This window comes from Stegodyphus dumicola, chromosome X1 (assembly GCF_044657685.1).
Source record: "Stegodyphus dumicola isolate Sdum_Otavi_A_Nest chromosome X1, ASM4465768v1".
Classification (NCBI taxonomy): Eukaryota; Metazoa; Arthropoda; class Arachnida; order Araneae; family Eresidae; genus Stegodyphus; species Stegodyphus dumicola.
This window is the reverse complement of record NC_140780.1, coordinates 253,400,948-253,420,600: the sequence shown is the minus strand read 5'-3', so window position 1 is coordinate 253,420,600 and position 19,653 is coordinate 253,400,948. Positions and strand designations below refer to the sequence as shown.

At 31.3% G+C, this 19,653-nt stretch overlaps 1 protein-coding gene across 8 annotated transcripts in view; it reads right to left on the bottom strand.

The window, feature by feature from the left end:
- LOC118197123 (uncharacterized) overlaps positions 1–19,653 on the bottom strand; it is a 466,504-nt gene that overhangs the window by 8,625 nt on the left and 438,226 nt on the right. For 5 of the 8 annotated variants that reach the window (XM_085807496.1, XM_085807497.1, XM_085807498.1 and 2 more), the window contains 8 exons: positions 19,339–19,508; positions 17,043–17,172; positions 11,046–11,090; positions 10,835–10,952; positions 10,561–10,673; positions 10,243–10,356; positions 6,496–6,613; positions 3,826–3,986 (listed from right to left, as the gene is read on the bottom strand). In XM_085807496.1, coding sequence (XP_085663622.1) covers positions 3,826–3,986; positions 6,496–6,613; positions 10,243–10,356; positions 10,561–10,673; positions 10,835–10,952; positions 11,046–11,090; positions 17,043–17,172; positions 19,339–19,508 — 969 coding nt within the window. The other 3 variants (XM_085807499.1, XM_085807502.1, XM_085807503.1) reach the window with 3 other exon arrangements.

Here is a 19,653-nt window from a genome sequence, read left to right as displayed (position 1 = left end):
TCCGTATTTGCACGACAGTGGATGGATGTTGATCAGTGCAACAGGCGATATAATGGAACGATAATCCACACTCTTGAAAGGCGACGATCCTGCCTCTATCGCTTTCCGACAATTGCTGGTAAGCATTTCTTATTATTATTCGAGACATAACACGATCCTGCCTCTATCGCTTTCTGACACTTGCTGGTAAGCATTTCTTCTTATTATTCAAGACATAACACGATATTCTGAGCAAACTCTGATCTTACAAAATGCTTTCCAAATGAGAAATCCACTTTACAACTTTTCTTTTATGCAGATCTTTAGATATCATTTCTCCCTCCTATGTCGTCTAAATGGGCTGAAATACTAATCATTTGCATATCCCAACCTTTTCTTCCTCTCATGTGATTTTGACGTTTGTCAGATCATTCCTTTCTGGTGTTGTAATTTTAATTGCCAGCTGCGTATATTTCTGCTCCAAAAACTACTGATACTATCAACGGTAAGAATAGTTTAAAATTAAGATTTAATTATATTATTTTTTAATCACCAGCATATTTAATCTGCAAAACTTACACATACTTGAAAATGATTCTAGACTGCAAGAGGAAAGTTAAAAAATAAAATTAGTATGTAAGAAAGAGAATGTTACCCAACAATAGACAGGAATTCTTGATCCTAATTCAGAAGGAACAGGCCTATAGAACAGAGGCCTTAAATCTTGCACGGGAATGCACCTCATTAACAAAAATGGAGCTGAAAATAAATTGTATGGAGCGACGAACAACATTTGCCAATGAAAGAGCTTTAATTTGTTGCAAAGAAGAAGCATAAAACTAATGTCTTTCAAAAGAAACTGTTTCTTTGTGTTATTTAAACCTCAAAAAAAAAGGTGGGGAAGAAAGATGTGTCTCTGACTTCACTCTAAAATAAACAACATTTAAATGAAGCTGTCTGTTTTGAGACAGAACAAACCAATTATGCTTAATGAAAATAACGAAAAAATAACAAATATGCATATGGGAAGCATGTCACAAATTCAGGTTTGACAACTTAGAAGTGAGGAATTGATAAGAAGAATGCAAGAATGGGTGATACATTACATTCACACATAAACATAGTGAGGGTTATAAAAATGGACAGTGGTTTACAATAACCCAGTAATGAGTTTTCCAAGTTGTATATATTTAATACAAACTCGTTCAGATTTGAATATAACAATTTCAAAATAAATTTTGCTTTACAAATATGTGTGTTTGGTACTGCTTTTAAACATAGAGGTGGTAACCAAAATAACGAAAACAAAATCAAGTATGAGACCTTTAATTAATATGGTGTAAAGAACTGTGGCATACAATACCGAATGAATCTGAGTAGGAATAGAATTGTACAATTTATGAATATTGTAATTCAGAAGTCAAACAACAAAAATCAGTGTTATATTTTCAAAATTTCACAGGACTTATATTTTCAAAATTTCACAAATGCCATTTGTGCTTTTGCAGCTAACGATGGTGGTTCGGTAAAACCATTGAAACTAGCCCTGTGAAAATTTGAAAATATAACGCTGATTGACTTCTGAATTAGATTTTTTTTGGTGTGTTATTGTGTCTTAATTATGAATATTGGTTAAGGAAATATTATATCATGTATCGTGGAAAAAACATGCAAGTCCTTGTGGTGATGCCATGTTGGATATAAATTTATTGACAGTTAATAGGGTTTAAATGATATTGATGTTGGGGCACTGTTATGGGTCAGGAAATATATTTTCTAGTATTTTTTACCTCAGTTATACAGGTTTAGTTGTATGGATAAGAGTATTATCATTCTGAAAATGGCATCTCCTGTAGGGGAAAAAAAAAAAAATTGATATTTTTCAGTCACTCTCTATTTTAGGATTGCAGTAAGGCCTACAGAAAACCAGGTGATGGCTGCTCTGAGCATGCCCAAAAACACGATGCCCAAAAACTCCATACTTGGCAATTAATATAATTTTTTTTTTAAATATTTTCCTAATGTACAAGCACTGCATTACAAGGAACCAATCTGCACTCATTGCACCAATGTAGATAGCTGTTACAAGAAGCTTGGAAATTGCTATTTGATCATGAATGTTTTTTTTTCTGAAGTTTATTTCTAATGACTATAATTTTAGCCTTTGAAAGAAAAAAAAAATATTTATCTATGCAAAGAATTATACAAATAAAATTCAATCTTTCCTCTTCCATTTTCTTAATTTCAGCAAATAAATCCTTAAATTATTGCTAAAAATGCAGTGCAGAGTTTCCTTAAAATATGATAAAGCTGAGAATGAAAACAATGGTTAATAATCCCCTAAATCTTGTTGTTAAGACATTCTCAAGAAGCTTGAGACCTTATTAAATGTGTAACTAAACACTACCATATTTACCTTAATTTTTTTCTTTACTCTCAGAGATACAAGCAGAATTAAACCATGTGGAGAAGTTAGGCATTACAAAAATAGAAAACATACTTATTAAGTTAAACATACCATTAAAATATATGCTTATCTTAATGTAATTATGAAATGAAATCTCCCCCCCCCCAAAAAAAAAACTTTTAATCCTATAAATAGGTTTTTCCATTAATTAACCCCTTTTTAATAAAAGTAAAATTTAATTTCCCCTTTTTAAAATAAATTCTTAATTTCTTATACATGTTGTAATGAATAAGAGGATACATTTTGTGAATAAAAGCATGTAAAAAGATAAAGCCTTTTCTCCCCTTTTCACTCATCTAATAAACTTTCATAATTTAGTACCTAGAAGTGCAAACTGATGGACATTTTCATTAAATGGAATTATCGAATTTGTGTGTATAAACAGAACTGAATTTTAAAATAAGATAATTCTATGCATGAGCTCCATGTAGAAAACATACACAAAAATTATGAAAGTAAACAAATTAATCACATTAACAATGAGATATGGGACTTGACCAATTTCACAGGTAAGATCAAGCTCATTTCTTAAGAGAAAAAATATCTTGAAAGTTAAAATTTTCTCCCTTTTAATAAAAACTGCTGTTTAATCTTTAAAGACCATAAATCTTACAAAAATCTCTGGATACTTTACAGTATCTTTTGCCAGTGTGGCTTATTATGGGTCTACATCAGGCAAACTTCAAAATTTTGTCTGGAAACACGATTCTCATGATCGAACCCTAACTATTCTTTCAATATCCCCCCCCTTGTAAACAAGTTTTAAAAAAATCTTTAGTTGGTGAACTGGATTTCTTTTAAGCATTCTTCATTTGTAAAAGATATTAGCTGTACAAATGATATTACCTGTGTATTTTAATTTCATTGTAGAGGGTAAGTGCACTAGCCATATCTCAGAATTTTCAGTTAAGTTTACTGCTTGTTCTGCACAGTCATTCTCATTTTTTGGCCTGGTATCATGAAAATGAACTCAGTTTAACTAAGAGAATAACTTCATACCCTTATCTCACTGATTATGCCATAAATGTGTCCTAATATATCTACTCATATTTTATCCTCCCTCCCCCCACACACTTAAAACCACATTCCACATCAAATGCTTTCAAAACTATTTTCAGCGTCAAAAGGCTAGATTGAGAGAGCAAAAACAAACAAACCACACAAAAACAATCATAAAAGCATAAAAAATCTTTATACACAGGCATTACAAGCAAACAAAATACATATAACAGAAATAAAACAGAAATGACAGCATTTTCATTTCTCTCATATGCCGTTTAATAGTAATTAAAGCTAAAATAAGCTTAATAATAATTAAAGCTAAAATTAAACAAAATAAATACATATTAAAAATATCTAAAAGCATTCTGGCAGCAAACCTTAGTTATTGGACCAGCGGAAGGCATGGAGGTGGTAGTTCCACTTTGTGATGAAACTGACGAATTAGGACTTGGCTTCGGTTTGAATGGAGCCATTGACTGGCTTACTCCATCAGCCAATATAAACTGTTCTCGCAACTCGAGGTTTGTTCGTCCCTTCGCTACATGATAGTAAATATAGACATGCTGGGTATACTATTTTAAACTCATGCACTGTACATAAGCGATCTATATTCTATGTTTATGGTATAACTTACATGTATGTGTTAGAAAATTTGCAAGAAATTTGTAGATAAGTTTATTTGAAGGTAAGATTAGTACTAGGCATATAAAGAGGATAATTGCCATAGTTTAGCAAATTCAGCTTTTAGTGCATTGAGCATTTAGTTTAACATATGGAGAAATTTATCATGGTTAGATCAGGTCAGAAGGGAATTATACAAAAGATAAGAAAACACAAGCATTTATGCAGTTTGTTTCAAGGTTAGAGACTTTCATTTGAGTTAGAAATACTAGAAATCACAGTTTTCTTAGATTGGTGAATTAAAAGTTTTGTTAGTTTTAATGCTTCTTCCCTGCAGCCTATTAAAGCAGAAAGAAATAAACATTTAAGAGATCAGAACTTCATTATATAAAGGATCAGATAAGTGAAAGAAAAACTAGACAGAGAATGTTAAAGATTTGTTCAGTACATGTGTAGCAGAATTATTACTAAATATCACAGAATATAAACATCTACTACAATGTAATTCAAATATACACATTATTGTATAAACAAAATAAACAGAAATTCATAGACTACATAAATAATAATAAAATATAGAAAACTCATCCATTATACATTTTTAGGCTATTAAACCCAATATAATCACAATTCTTATACAGTTAAATATAAATTAAGCTCATGAAGTTATAAAAAATGAATGAATTGAATTTTTCCATGACAAAAGATGCTTTCAAACATTCCATGTTTTGTAATTCAACCCTCTCCAAAACTACACAGAGCTTCAGTAACTTTTATATATGGTAAATTATTCTTAAAGTTCAAAAGATTGCAAAGTATGGAACTTATACTTTTCTTTAATTTCAAGAATTTAAAAAATTTTATAGGATGATTGATGTCAAATTACAAAGAATAACAAGCATTAAAAAAAAAAAAAAAAAAAAAAAAAAAAAAAAGCCACTACTTGTGCCTAACTACACACAAATATCTTCCAAAGTGGCCTTTATAACTAAATGATAAAAATGCTTAAATTTTGAATAAATTAAACATTTACAGTATGTGTGAGAGTAATACAATATATACAGATACCAAATGAAATAATTTCAGCAGAAAAATTGTTATTGTATTGGAATTTTAAAAAGCTTAAAGAAATAGTTCTACTAAAAGAAAGTAGTAGTAACAGAAATAGCTAAAAGCAAAGTTATGAACACATATTTATTTAAAAAAACGAAGTTTTGTAATGCAGAGGTGGGTCCAAAGCAAAGCTAACATGATTTACTATCACTGGTAGTAGATTTTTTGATATGTTTATATTTTCATATTTTTTACCATCTCCTAAAAACCTTCAGAACATGCTGAAATTATCCATTCCCACTGAAATATCAATCTAATTGAGAAATACAACAATTAAGGATTTAACAAAAGGACAAAGAGTACATCCCTGAAAAGTCATGCATGAAATTTTGTGACATATTACTATTTGTAACATTACTATGCCTTCCTGATACTAACTGCACTTGGAATTTGAAGTTGTAAGATAATTATTCAATTGCCAGGTTAGTGAAAATGGGAAGTGAAATTAAAGTTTTAATATTTAGGCCACACAAAATTTCAGTGAGAGCTTTGCTAAGCTAAGTAGGCACTTCATTCATAGTTTGGTGTAGACTTGTGTTTTACACATTTAAGTGTCATGTTTATGACTTCTAGTTATCATAATCCCATGTAGAGAATTAATAATTTTTTAGTTTTACTTCTATAACTGAAATTTTTATTTGAAGTACTGCTTTGTGACACTATAATTCACCTGAGTTTAGTCAAATTTGACTAATATGTCCATATAGATTATAATAAATATAGACATTATTAAGGAAAAAAATAAAAATACCATAACTCTTATGCCAATGTATGCTCTTACAGAGGCTAAATACACTCCAGTTTCAGAGGATGGGACAATGATGGCAAACCTTTTGAGCCTGCATGTCACAATTAAAAAACACCCTAGCTTAACTCTGGTGCCGTGTCACATATAGAACCATCCCTCTGCCATCCATGCCACCATCTGCTAAGAATATACTTGAATGCGTCCAAGGTAAGCGCACCACATGCTGATAATGATGATGCCATTGCAAATATTTTTGTCTTATGCAATTTTTTGTCTTTGTGGATGGCACTGGAAATTTGTGAAGATTGCCATCCAAAACAGGTTCACGTGTCACAACACGGACGTCACAAGTTTGCTATCACTGAGATAGGACAAGCACATAAAAATAATTATTCTCCAAAATAGTTTAAATTGATAAAAAAAATATTTTAATGAAACATATTCTCAACAGTTACAAAAAAAAAAAAAAAAAAAAAAAAAAAAAAAGAAAGCTGAAAAATTCTTGGCTTATAAAATACCACATTTAATGAGACTAAGATTAGTGAAATTAAAATTACTTTCTTACCTCGGCAAGGATCATTTTTCACTAAGAATTCATCAAGAGCAACCCATCCTCCACCAACTCGAACCATAACAGTACTCCTCAAAATTCTTACAAGCCTAAGCTTTTGAGAATCTCCAAACTGTAAGAAATTTGCCTATCATAAGCAAAGCTACTTACATATCATAATTTTATGTCTTTAAAATCTAAAAATATTTTACTAACTTTGCAAGATCACAGCTCTCAAGTAGCATCTTCCTTATAATTTTGCACAAAATAAAGGAAACTGAATAAAGTTATTCCTAAAATCGTTTATATACACACACGCTAATGTAAAATGAAATCCCAACATCAAGGAGTTGTGCTTAAACAAAATTTGGCAGGGTATGTTTGCACACCTGAAAGATACCATCTAGTCAAATTTTGTGAAAGATGAAAAAGTGCAACAATAGTAGCACCATTATGAATATGAAAATCACGTTTGCTTTAAATACAAGGATGATTTTCTTTTTGCAACAATGCCGAAAGATTTAGCGAGGATGTATCCAATGTATATGTGTACTAGAGCAGTGGTCACAAGAAGGTTGTGTTCTCAAGAAGGCTAGAGTTCACCATTCAAAAAAAGACCGCCATATTCGCCGCATGTCTATGATGCATTGCATTGCATCTGCAGTAGACATCTGAGCTTTTTTTGGCAGCAGATTGCACAATGAAATGTAACAAAATGATTACTTGTGGAACAACTTTGAGCCAGGAGCCTTGTAACGGCCATACCACTAACTCCACATCAATGCTATCTATGACTTCACTTCTGCTAAGCTAGAGTTCATTTGAGGGCAAAGAGGAGATCCATTGTGTTCTCAGGTGACAGCCGTTTCTGTCTTGGTGCCAGTAATGGTTGTATGTTGGTTAGAAGGAAGCCAGGTTAGTGCTTCAAACCAAGCCCTTTGCAGTGTACACACACTGGACCTACATTAGGAGCTATGGTTCTGAAAAGCAATTTCCTATGACAGCAGGAGCACTCTTGTAGTTATCCCACACACCTTGGCAACAAATTTATATGTTAGACTGGTGATTGCACCAGTTATGCTGCCATTCTTGAGCAATATTTCAGGGCCATTTTAAAAAAAGACAAGATTTGTCTCCATGCTGCTGTGATTACCTGACATACTATACAGAGTGTCAACATACTGTCTAGGCCTGCAAGATCTGATCTTTCTCTCATCGGTATGCATGGGATGTCATTAGATAACAAATACAACATCATACACAACCAGAATAGACTACAATACAAAGTCTGAAATCCGGACTCGTCGGGACTTCGGCAATTCCGGATTTTTCCGGATAATAGATCATCCATTTAAATCTGGTAAGATGGCATGCAGAAATTATACAATTAAAAATATGAAATTGTAATTTATGAAAGAAAGAACAATTATGATCTAAAGGGTATCAAAATTTACATGAAAAAGCTCAATATTTATTTGTTTGCTTTATTAAACATTTCTTTCAATGTAAGTTGTTTAAGTTGCTTCCATAAAAAATTCAAAAAGTTCCTTTTTCTTATGTCATATGCAGTTGACTTTCTAAGGCCATATCCCTCACATAATTTTGAGACGGATATACCTTTATCAAATTTTTGCAGCAACTCCACTTTTTGTTTAATGGACATCGAAACATGGCTTCGCTTTGTAGATCCTTTGGCAGCTCCAGAACTGGAAACTCTTTTCGATATAATTGAAAGTTCAAGCTTAATTTTTATAAAATTGCTGAAATAATAAGTCTGCAAAAAGTAATAAGCTGGATCAAATTAGAAGATTAAGGAGCAGCACAGTCTGCTACATTAACTGAAATACCTTAGAATCAGTTAATATAATTTTAGCCTAGCTTAATAGCGTCCGTTATACATTATTGGTTGTGTATCACAAGATTGGCAATGAAAGACAAATTGTTCCGCTAAATTTTGTCTTGCTCCTATTGCGTCCTGAATTAAGCTTGAATTGTATTAGTTACTTACTATCCTAAGTTTATATCTTGCACATGCTTAAAACTAATCTGAGTCCTAAATAAATAAACTCCCACATATACTTAAGGCTTTATCTAGGGCCGGGACTAGATACAGCCTGGTGCAGTCTCTAAATTCTGCTACAAAGCGCCTTCCTAAGTTCTAAATTTTCCCACGCCTAAACTTTGGATTCCAGTGCTTTTCCCCCTAAATTATAAAAAACTTTTCATCCCTTAATTTTGCCCCTCGGGGCTTTCCCAAATTCCAAAAATTATGTCTTCCCTAAATTCTGCCGTCCGATGCAGCCATATTCTGCCGCCGCTTCTGGGTTTATGGTGAATAGCATAACAGTTATTCTTAATTAAATTTGCACTAAATGTGATCTTTTGGCCCTTGAGTTTTATTAACAAAATCTATTTTTAGCATATGAAAAGAAATTTTTATTGAATTTCTCCTCATCAACTCTTCTTAGAGCATTTAAAAAATCTATAATCTTCGCCAAGCGTAATGTTAGCAGAAAAGGTTGCCCTACTCTTTTTATTCAATAACTAATACAAAAAAAAAGTTTAGACATCACTGCATGAGTTATCACTGAAGCTGTCAAGTATTGATAAACACGCGGTGATAAAAGCAAAATATAATAAATAATGACTTGCCAGGTCGGCATCAGGGATATAAAATAGGTGAATGTTTCGGTTTGAGATGTAATGCAAAGCAGATACTCAGCCATGGAGCCAAATTATTAATCTCACAAATTTATGCTTACATAATTGTTTTTTCACAACAATGTATTTTATTTAGCACCTAAGTAAAATTAAGAATCGGAATTTTTAAGTGAAAATCTCTACATGTTTTATTATGGAAAGAAAAATCAAATGCGCATGCATAAAGCATACCCCCCCCTAAAAAAAGTTTGTGGCTTTGAGGTCTGGATTTTAGATCATTCTGGATAATGGACGTACAGATTTCGGACTTTGTACTGTATTGCTGATATGACTGACCAAGTGCAACAGTCATGGAACTCCATCCCACAAAAGACATACAGCAATTGTACGGCACAATATGTGCATGTCTGCATACTTGCCTTCAACATTGTGATGACTATGGCAGTTATTAATGTACCACCATTTCACATTTGAAATGGCTCTTTTTGCACATACTTTAATCTTTTACCTTGAAATATTAATCAAATAAATATGTTACTTAGATAAATGGTTTGCCAAAATTTCATCCCTCTTAATTGATATCTTCTTGGCATTGGGATTTTATTTTTCATCATTAAATTAAAATCCTTAATTTTAATTACTTTTATTAAATATCCGATTAACAATAAGTTAACATAGCTATAAGCATTTCTTTAAAAAAAAAAATAGGATGTTACATTCAAGTTTATCACAGTCCACGAACTAGGTTTTTATTTTTCCTTTAAAAAAAAAGTAACTGGAATGAAGGTTAGCTCCATTTTTATTTTTAACTAGCCATAATCCATAATCATAAATCTAATAATTAGCTGACACAGAATAGGTTATATGCTATACTAAATATATCCTAGGGTCTGTTATGTAAATTATTTTAAAGACTCGTGATACTGTAATAATGACACTTGACAGCTGTAATAAGAATTAATATTTGCATATTCAGTTTTGGAATATTTTACAGTATAAATAATATTAAAAAAATAAAAAAATAAATGAAAACAGAACTCATGAACAAGAGATATATGATTTGTAAGAAATAAAACTGGTGAATGTTTATAGAATACGAACCCTATATTTTCCTTCTCCCACTTGATACACTTTAAATCGATGAACACAGGTACATTTTGCAACTTGACGTTGAACTTCATCCTGAATTTTTTCTGCTTCAGTTTTTGGTCCACCCTGTGTATATTATGAGCAATTAGCTAAACATTTTTTTACTAGATGAAAATGTTACCTATATCATTTGATTAATTTAAACAGTGTCAAATTAACTAGAGATGAATAAATTTAACGGAATCAAATTACACATGATGAGATTAACTTGAAACAAATTAATGACTGACTATTGTAATTAATTCTCTGAAACAGAATAGTAGGACAAACCTCTCGCTCTGGACGTAGAGTTTCAATATATTCTTTTGTATCAATGAATCCATCTCCATTCCTATCAAAAATATCAGCTACACGCTCCATTTCTAGCTGACTGGTAGCAAATTCTGTAAAGCACAAAAATGTTGTTCTTGACCAATAAATTTATAGCATTCACATTCAACCAACCAGTATCATTAGCATTTATATTGATTAATATACTGCACAATAATCATCTCTAAATTTTCAGATGCCCTTAAAGACTTGAAGCAAACATTGCAATACTTACTTGATTTTAAAATACCATCAATAAACTCTTGTTTTGTTACTTTTCCATCATTATTTTTGTCTATTTTTCTAAACTGATCCATGATGCGGGATTTTTTATTATTCATCCACCCAAGGTACTTAAAAAGAATAAAAAGAAAAATATTTTAAAAGAATTAGAATAACTTTAATTGCACATTAAATTAAATACAGAGCTTTTAATATCTACTTACTCTTTTGCGCCACTCATTAAAATCAAAATGTTTTATCCTGTCAAGCTAGAGAAGAAGAAAATAATACACTTTAATTCAAATGTGCAACTTAAAACTATAAACTCAAAATAATATAAAATGATGGATTACACTAAGGAGCCTAATGATATTAATATAAATATAAAAAATAAATTAATTTGAGTAGCGTACAGTATGTAATGCACTGAAATAAAAGTAAGCACTCTATTTCACGTAACGCAATTTATGTAAATTTGAAAGGCGAAAATTTCATATTCTTATGTTAAAATAATAATATAATGCACCCATTATGACAGAATTTAAAACAACTAGTAAATGAACTGTGGCGAGAGAAGGACAAGCCTTTTAAATATTTTCAGACAATTAAATTAATCCATAAGTATTATTAAAATAATGGAAAAGTCACATTTTTCTGTTTATTCAAGATAGATAAAAACTGATTACATTTATTTTTCACACATTTATTTCACTGGCTATCTAATCATACCTATCATTCTATAGGTCAAGTGCATTTTGTATAACTTAAAGTATACAGTGTGATTCAGAATTTATCATCAATATTTGGTGGGGAGGTAGGGAATAGGAAAAGGAGATTTCACATATTAAAGTATGGGTGCAGACGAACGCAAGGTGGTGTAGAGGGCGCTGTGTGTACACAGCTTCCATACATAAGTACAGCTGTTTGACGTGTGCATCCAATCACCATTCAACTAGGTGACTTTGCAGAAGTAACATGAACCGTTATACATGGAACGAACTTGTAGATATGCATGTAAATGCCAGGCATATTCCAGGAATTCCGTTTGTCCATGCAACGTTGTGAGTCATGCATTCTAACACATGGCACATCGTCAGCAGTTCGAGCACCTCTTGTAAGTCTGCAAAACTGATGCAAAGAAATGTTACATGTAAGATAATAAATATTTTTTTCCTTACTAGTTCCATTTTATGTGTTCTTTCCATCATTGAACTGGGGTCATTTTGCATGGATTCACATAGGAATGCATGGCATACGCACCAATGCATTCCTATGTGAAATCTCCTTCTTTTCCAATTCCCTACCTCCCCACCAAATATTGATGATGAATTCTGAATCATCCTGTATATTAAATTGTTTATTCAAGATATATGCATTACAGATGTAAATATTGCACAGACAAGGTTTCCTACAACTATGTTCTGACTGTAGAAGTACTGTTGCTCTAAATTTGGAGATTTAGATGAAGGAATGATCAACAAATTAAAAACATGTTAATTGCTGCCACCAAAAACCTTTTAACTCAGCTAAACGGCAATTTAACTCAAAATTTTTATCATGATGATCCCATGAACACATGCAAAGCAAGTTCTTTAAAATAAATATCCCTTATTTACTTAACTCGAGTGCAAAGTAACTCAAAATCTGAGCAGTAAAAGAACTCAAATAACACATTTATGCAACTGAGCATACTTAAAAGGAAGAATGCCATAACAGGAGAAGGGAATCTCAACATAAAACTACAGAAGTTATTTTTGTTTCTAAAAACTGTTTTCCATCCACTAGCCTTATCATCTGATTGGTCAATTCAGAGTATTCATACTGCTTTTGAACTGGAATCCTATAGCATACAGATTAAAGTGGCATTCGTGTTGTGACAAATCTGTAAATAAGAATTTAATCATTGACCATATTTATTAAAGCCGATAAATTTATGCTAGCTATGATATGATATGAACTGGCATTGTAAAAGACATTCTATATCATATGATAGCATTTAACAATGCTATCATATGATAGCATTTAACAATGCTTTTTTACAAATCAATTATAACCTTATTGTCAAGACAGCTCAAGATTTTCAAACATATTTCAGTCAATTTTCTATTTAAAAAAGGCAATGAATGTTATTGTAACTAGAATAATTCTGAGGGAGAACTTCCTACATTTAAGTTTAAAAAAGATCACTTATTTTGAAAGGGCATATTTATTCTACTACTAAGAACAAAATGACATTTAAACAAAAATAAGCATTAGCAAGGATAAATTGTAGAGTTCTTAAATTATCATAGTTTATAAAAAGTATAAATGAATTTTTCTTATGGTGCAAGAATGTTAAAAATTTCATCTGAAACAAGATGCAGGTGTTGCTAGTAAGTAATGCAAATAAAAATTAAGCAGGGGATGACTGCATTTGAATTTGAAGATCTAATTGGGGGAAAAAAAAAGACCGGAGTCTGAAATGTACTTAAATCTTTTTATTTTAAAAACAAATAAAAAACAGATAATAAAAATCACTGATTATAAAAATATACTACACAGTCACTATATAAGCACTAAAAACTTTGAGGGGAAAGAGATGAAATGCAAATGTGACAGAAATGGAAACCTCAGAGACATTATGATGGGATAAATTAAAAAATTCCAAAATTATGTTTCAAGTATATAAATAACTTTCAAATGTAGGCGTTAAGGGGTTTACTTTTATGGTAATTTTTATGACATAAAAAGGCCATAATTAAATCAGCTGATATTCATTTAACAATATGAAATTATATAATAATCAAATGCATATATAACATTGCTAAATATTAAAATGTGTGTAGATATCAGCATCATATTTTTACTTTTTGTTTTAAATGATCTAAAAAGATTGTGTTCCTATTATTCTATTCAGGTTGGCGAAAGGGCATATAATTTAATCTTCTACTTCAGAAATTAAGAACTTAGTTAAGACTTTTCAAGTTTTCAATCAATTTTCCTTATATGTAGAAAATACTCAAAATAACTAACTTTATCAATAAAGAGAAGGCAGAAGTCTTCCTGCAGAATATAAATACAATAAAATAAATATTTTAAATACCTAGTAATTACCAAATTCATAAAATCAGTTACTAAGTTAAGCAAACTGCTACACAATCAAATCAATGTTTACATCTCATTTGGATTTATTGGTAAAATTTTACTGGTGGTTTCTTTTTCCCTACAAATACTCAAAGGCTGCTTTTAATGCAATACACTTTTTCTGATTACTACTTTAAAAGAAACTAAAGTTTGGTGCAAATACTTTTACGTTTATGCATATCTGTGGAATACAAAACATCTAATTATCTGAGCTTGGGAACTTCCATTCTAAGACGATAAAATTTTTTTCCCAGAAAGACATGTGTGCTAATTTATACTTCTAGCAAGAAAACATGCTTTCGTCATCAGATCATTTCTACTGTGATAAAATTTTTCTACACATAAAAGGTTAGTTACTTTAATTTAAAAAAGAATGAAATAGAAAGACAGACTTGAAAAATTTTTACTAAGAAAACTTACCGTAATTTCCGGAAGAAAGGCCGCATCAGTATAAACGCCGCACTAGAGAAAAATGGCGGGAAAAAATTAAAATTACACAGAAATGCCGCATCAGCGTAAACGCCGCAATAGATTAAATTGCGCGTGACATCGTCGTGGGCCGTATAGATGCAAAAACTTAACCTAAGTCCTGATATATGACATACCAGTTAAGAAAAATGCATGAAATGAAACCATAACTCAAAAATAAATTAAAGGTAAGAAATGTATAGCTTCTGTGCTGTTTAGAGACATTTTCAAAAATGTTCCGCTCCCTAATTAAAAACTATCCAACAAGTACTTGTACCCAAACTGATGGGATCTGTATTTGGCAGAATGCCAAGAAAAATCCATTCATGCTGAAGGGGAAAATGTCAGAGTTCATTATTTCGAGGCAGGTGGAGTCGTGTCCGCCTTTGAAAAAAATTTCAGAAAAGGCAGGGGTGGGGAGAGGATGGGTCCTGGAAGATTCATCGAATGGCAGAGGAGAGAGACTATTTAAACTGATGAGAATGTTGATTTGAAAGGGGGAAGAATGTTATTGTTCTGAGATCTCGTTTAGGGTAAATAAGTCATGTAGGCCCGTTCAAGGGAAAGAATGTAAACAAAATAACGTTCGCAAAAAGCAACTGAGTGGTCTTTTGTGTGGGAACAGCACCAGTCTATGCAGGCCATCCAAACTATGTACAATGACCATCATAGGAAATATTTTATTTTTAGTGCACCTAAATGCCGCACCCGCTGAAAATTTAAGTTTTAAACACGTAAACGCCGCGGCGTTTCTTCCAGAAATTATGGTACTTTGAAAACAAGACCATTGAAGAATAACACATTTAATTTAATAGTGGTCAACGAGATTTGTTATTACACTCAAAAGTCTTTAATCCGGACTCGTCGGGACTTCAACGATTCCGGATTATTGGTTTTTCCAGATTATGATCATCAGTTTAAATCTGGTAAGATGGCATGCAGAAATTATAAAATTAAAAATACAAAACCGTAATTTACAAAATAAAGAGCAGTTATGATCTAAAGGGTATCAAAATTTACAAAAAAAAAAAAAAAAAAAAAAAAAAAAAAAACCCTTAATATTTATTTGTTTACTTTATTAAACATTTCTTTCAGCGCGTGCATGCGTAAAGCATACATTACACATAGTCGAAATTAGAAAATTGCAACCAGAAAACTATTTGATGTGCATTTGTGATATTTACAATGACGAGGAATTTGATTTAAATCATATCAAAGACAGAGTACATTGAGATGAAATACTACTTTAGTAAGGAATTATAAGTCGAATAAAATAAAAACATCTGCCCTGAAGATAAGGACAGTGCTGGCAGATAAACTTCCAGTTAATTGCGCGCCGTGGCGTCCCCCCCCCCGCAGAGCAGCGTAAAATTGATAAACAGATTTCGGAATGTTTAGAGAAACAAAGGATATGCCTTTATCCATTTTTTGCAGCAATTCCACTTTTTGTTTGATGGACATCGAAACATGCTTTCGCTTTGTAGATTCTATGGCAGCTCCAGAATCGGAAATTTTTTTTTACATAATCAAAAGTTCAAGCTTACTTTTATAAAATTGCTCTAACAGTCTGCAAAAAATAATAAGCTGGATCCAATTAGAAGATTAAGGAACAACGCAATCTGCAACATTAACTGAATTAGATAATTTTAGCTTATCTTATACTGTCCGTTATACATTAAATGCACATGTGTAAATGTATTATGCGCACGTGTAAATGTATTATGCGCATGCGTAAGGGTATGCGCATGCATCAACGCATGCGCAAAAAGTTTGTAGCTTTGAGGTCCGGATTATAGATCATTCTGGATTATGGACGTCCAGATTAAAGAACTTTTGACTGTACATATGCATTTCTGTAGAAAACCGTTTGACACACATTGTCCTATAAATAACAGAAAAGTTCAGAAACTTTTTAACAAAAGTTATTTTACACTTATTAGCTGTTTCATTAATACTGACCAGTGAAGAAATTATAAACTGTCACATTATAGCATTTGATAAAATTCTATAAGCCTTAGCACTAGATATGCCGCTAATTTTCGTCCTCCAAATCAAGATTTAATTTCTTCTAAATGAGCGAAAGTATTCAAAAATTTTTTTTTAAATCAGCATTAAACAAAAAATTTTCACTGCATTTATCTGGTTGTGATGGTATAAATGGCATATGGGCATCTATTTTTCTAAGAAATAATTGTTCCACAACTGTAGGTTACAAGAATAGGCCCGATCAATAGGATAACAAGAAAAATAAAAAGATAAATTAAACTAATATACTTGAAAAACATGAAAGAAGGCATTTTTTTTTTAAATTAAGACATACTGAGTTGAGGTCATATTGAGTTATTTTTTCAGCACAGCTGATAAAAACAAGCAAGAACTTTTAGAACTTTTATTTGGTCAAAATGCCACTAACAGATAAAATTGACTGCAGAATTCTTTTAAATTAAAATACACAATAAATATTTTTGCCTTTTTCTAAGTAAACTGATTAAAATTCGTCTAAAATTATTATAATCTAGGAAAAAGTGAAATAGAAATGTATTTTATTTTTTGAAATGACATAAATGGATTTCAAACATTGTATGAAAGTCATTTAATTGAAAAGCTTATGCAAAAATCATGAGTCATACCTCTAGTAAATAGTTGTATTTGTCTTGCAACCTTCGTTGCCTCTCCATAGCTAAAAGCCATACACTACGCCATTTATCTAAAAGCAGTTCTGCTCTGGGATGTTTTATGTCAGAATCAAGATGACTACGTCTGAAATTTAAGGAAAAGGTTAATCTGAGCAATAGTGAAAGAAAAATTTTAAAATATTATTTTGTTCCATATAAATAAAATTTTATAGAAACAGGATACTTCATAGATTTAAGTTAGTTATTTCATTATATATCTTAAGTTTTGCACATTCTTAATAATGACACATTTTGGTCATTATTAAGTCCCTCTGAATTCTCAATCGTAATGTCCTCCTCCTAAACAACCTATCACTTTCTTCACTATCGGTAGCAAAATTTTCTGGATTTAGAGCCATACTACAGATTTTGTCGTCCATTACTTGAGTGATAATTGGGCCACTGTCATTGCAATGAAAAACTTCTGTTATATCATCTTAATTTATTGCTTCTCCTCATTTCTTCACAAATTCCATTAACTGAAAAATTTTGCTTTTTGTATGCGATACTTGAAAACATTCAAATTCAGGGCTATCATCATAAAGCCTTACTAGCATTTGCTATACACAGTTGGGAAAGTATAATGAGATTAGTGACTGAAGACATCTTCCACTAAATTTTGTTCTGCTTCTGTTATGCACAGACAAAGTTAAACCTGAATATTGTTAGTTATTTATTACATGTATACCTATTTCTCGCATATACTCGAGGCTTATCTGAATGCCGAATAAGTAAAATTCAAACATAAGGCTTATCCAGAGCCAGTGCTGGAGATTTTGTGGCCAGTGTAGTCTCTGTGGGTCCTAAATTCTGCTGCCAATAGACTTCCTAAAATTTTAAAAATTTTGCTACCCCAGTGCTTCTTTAAATTCTAAAACTTTTGCCTCCCTTCTGCTGCCCGGTGTGGCTGCATTGGATTCAGCGTCAATCCTGGCCTTATTTTTGAACAAAAAATCAATTTCTGTTTGATCAACGGCCCTAAATATCATTTAAGAGTATCATTAGAGTATCCTAAGAGTATCATTTACAAAAATATCTTTTTTTCACATAAGGAACATAAAATTCTGTTAAATTTTTCCTTGTGAAAACACTCAACACTTCTCAGAGCAACTAACTGAAGGCTGTAATCATTGCCAAGCATAATATCAACATAAAGTTACTATGTTCTTTGTTATTCAATTACTAAAATAAAAAAAAACTGTCTATTTTATGAAAAAGACATCACAGTGTGAGTCATTTATCAAGCTGCCACATATTGATAGTCATGCAGTAATGAAAGCAAAAAATAACAAATAATGATTTACCAGTTTTTTTTTGACAGGGATATCAATTATTCAGTGGGAGTAAAATCAACAATGTTTTGATGTAGAATATTTCAGTTTGAGATGAATGCCAAGAAAGAAGAAGCGGAATTATTGATGATACATTGTTCATACATTTTCAACATGGAGGTACTTTATTTAATGCCAAAGTAAAATTTAGAATCAGAACTCTCCATGCTTTTACTATGAAAAAATATCGAATGCGCATGGTTAAAGCATGCAAAATATATCTTAAAAAAAAAGGTTGCTGGTGATCCGGACATTCAGATTTTAGATGTCTGGATTTCAGACATTTTACTATACTGCTTTCTTTTGTAAAAATTTTTATTACATGAGTTTTGGGATATTATTCCATTACCATTACTTTCCACGAGTAAATTTCCTTTAAATATAAGAATTTAGAAAAGTTATTAATACTAATAAAAAGAGCAACAAATTGGAAGCAACAGCCAGATTTGAACTGTGGACTTCTTGCCTGCATCATCATACATTATCAACCAAGCTATGGAAGATTACAAGTGAATGAAATTAGATAATATGAATGCTATTTACAATTCTAGTCTCTGTTTTTCTTCAGATCCCTCAGAGATGCCTACTACATGTTAGAAGATATATAATTTTTAATATATAAATTTAATTCAACACGTTCATCCAGTGAGTATAAAAACAAAGCAACAAATTGGAATCAGAATAACATTTAATAAAATGAGAATAATAAATTATATATTAAATAGAAACAAGAGCAGAGCTATGAAGTCCTAAAAATATATAAAATACAATAAGCTAATAAACAGGAATGAAGATAAAGCAAAATATGCAAAAAACCAACGAATATTTATTATACATGTTCATCACTACTTTCTAATAAATTGAATTTATAAATCTGAAATTACAGCTTTATCATTTCAGGATTATTACCAAAAACTTACAATGGAGTTGATGTCTTGAAAGAAGCAGGAGTTGATGAACGTGGAATCTTTTCCTTTGTCTTTTCTTTTCCATGTGAAGGAAGAAGTCCTTTATTTTGACGTTTAGGAGAAAATGCTTTTGATATTTTCTCAACATCAGTTTGTCGTTTAGACATGTCATTCATAAAAGTCTGGAAAGCAGTCATATATTAATGTGCATAATAAGCATAATATGTATAATCTAGGAAATTCTTTTGAAAATATATGGAAAAATTAACCTAATACGTTTTGCATTAAAAATTCGTTGCAAATACATAAAACTAGCATCCCAAAATA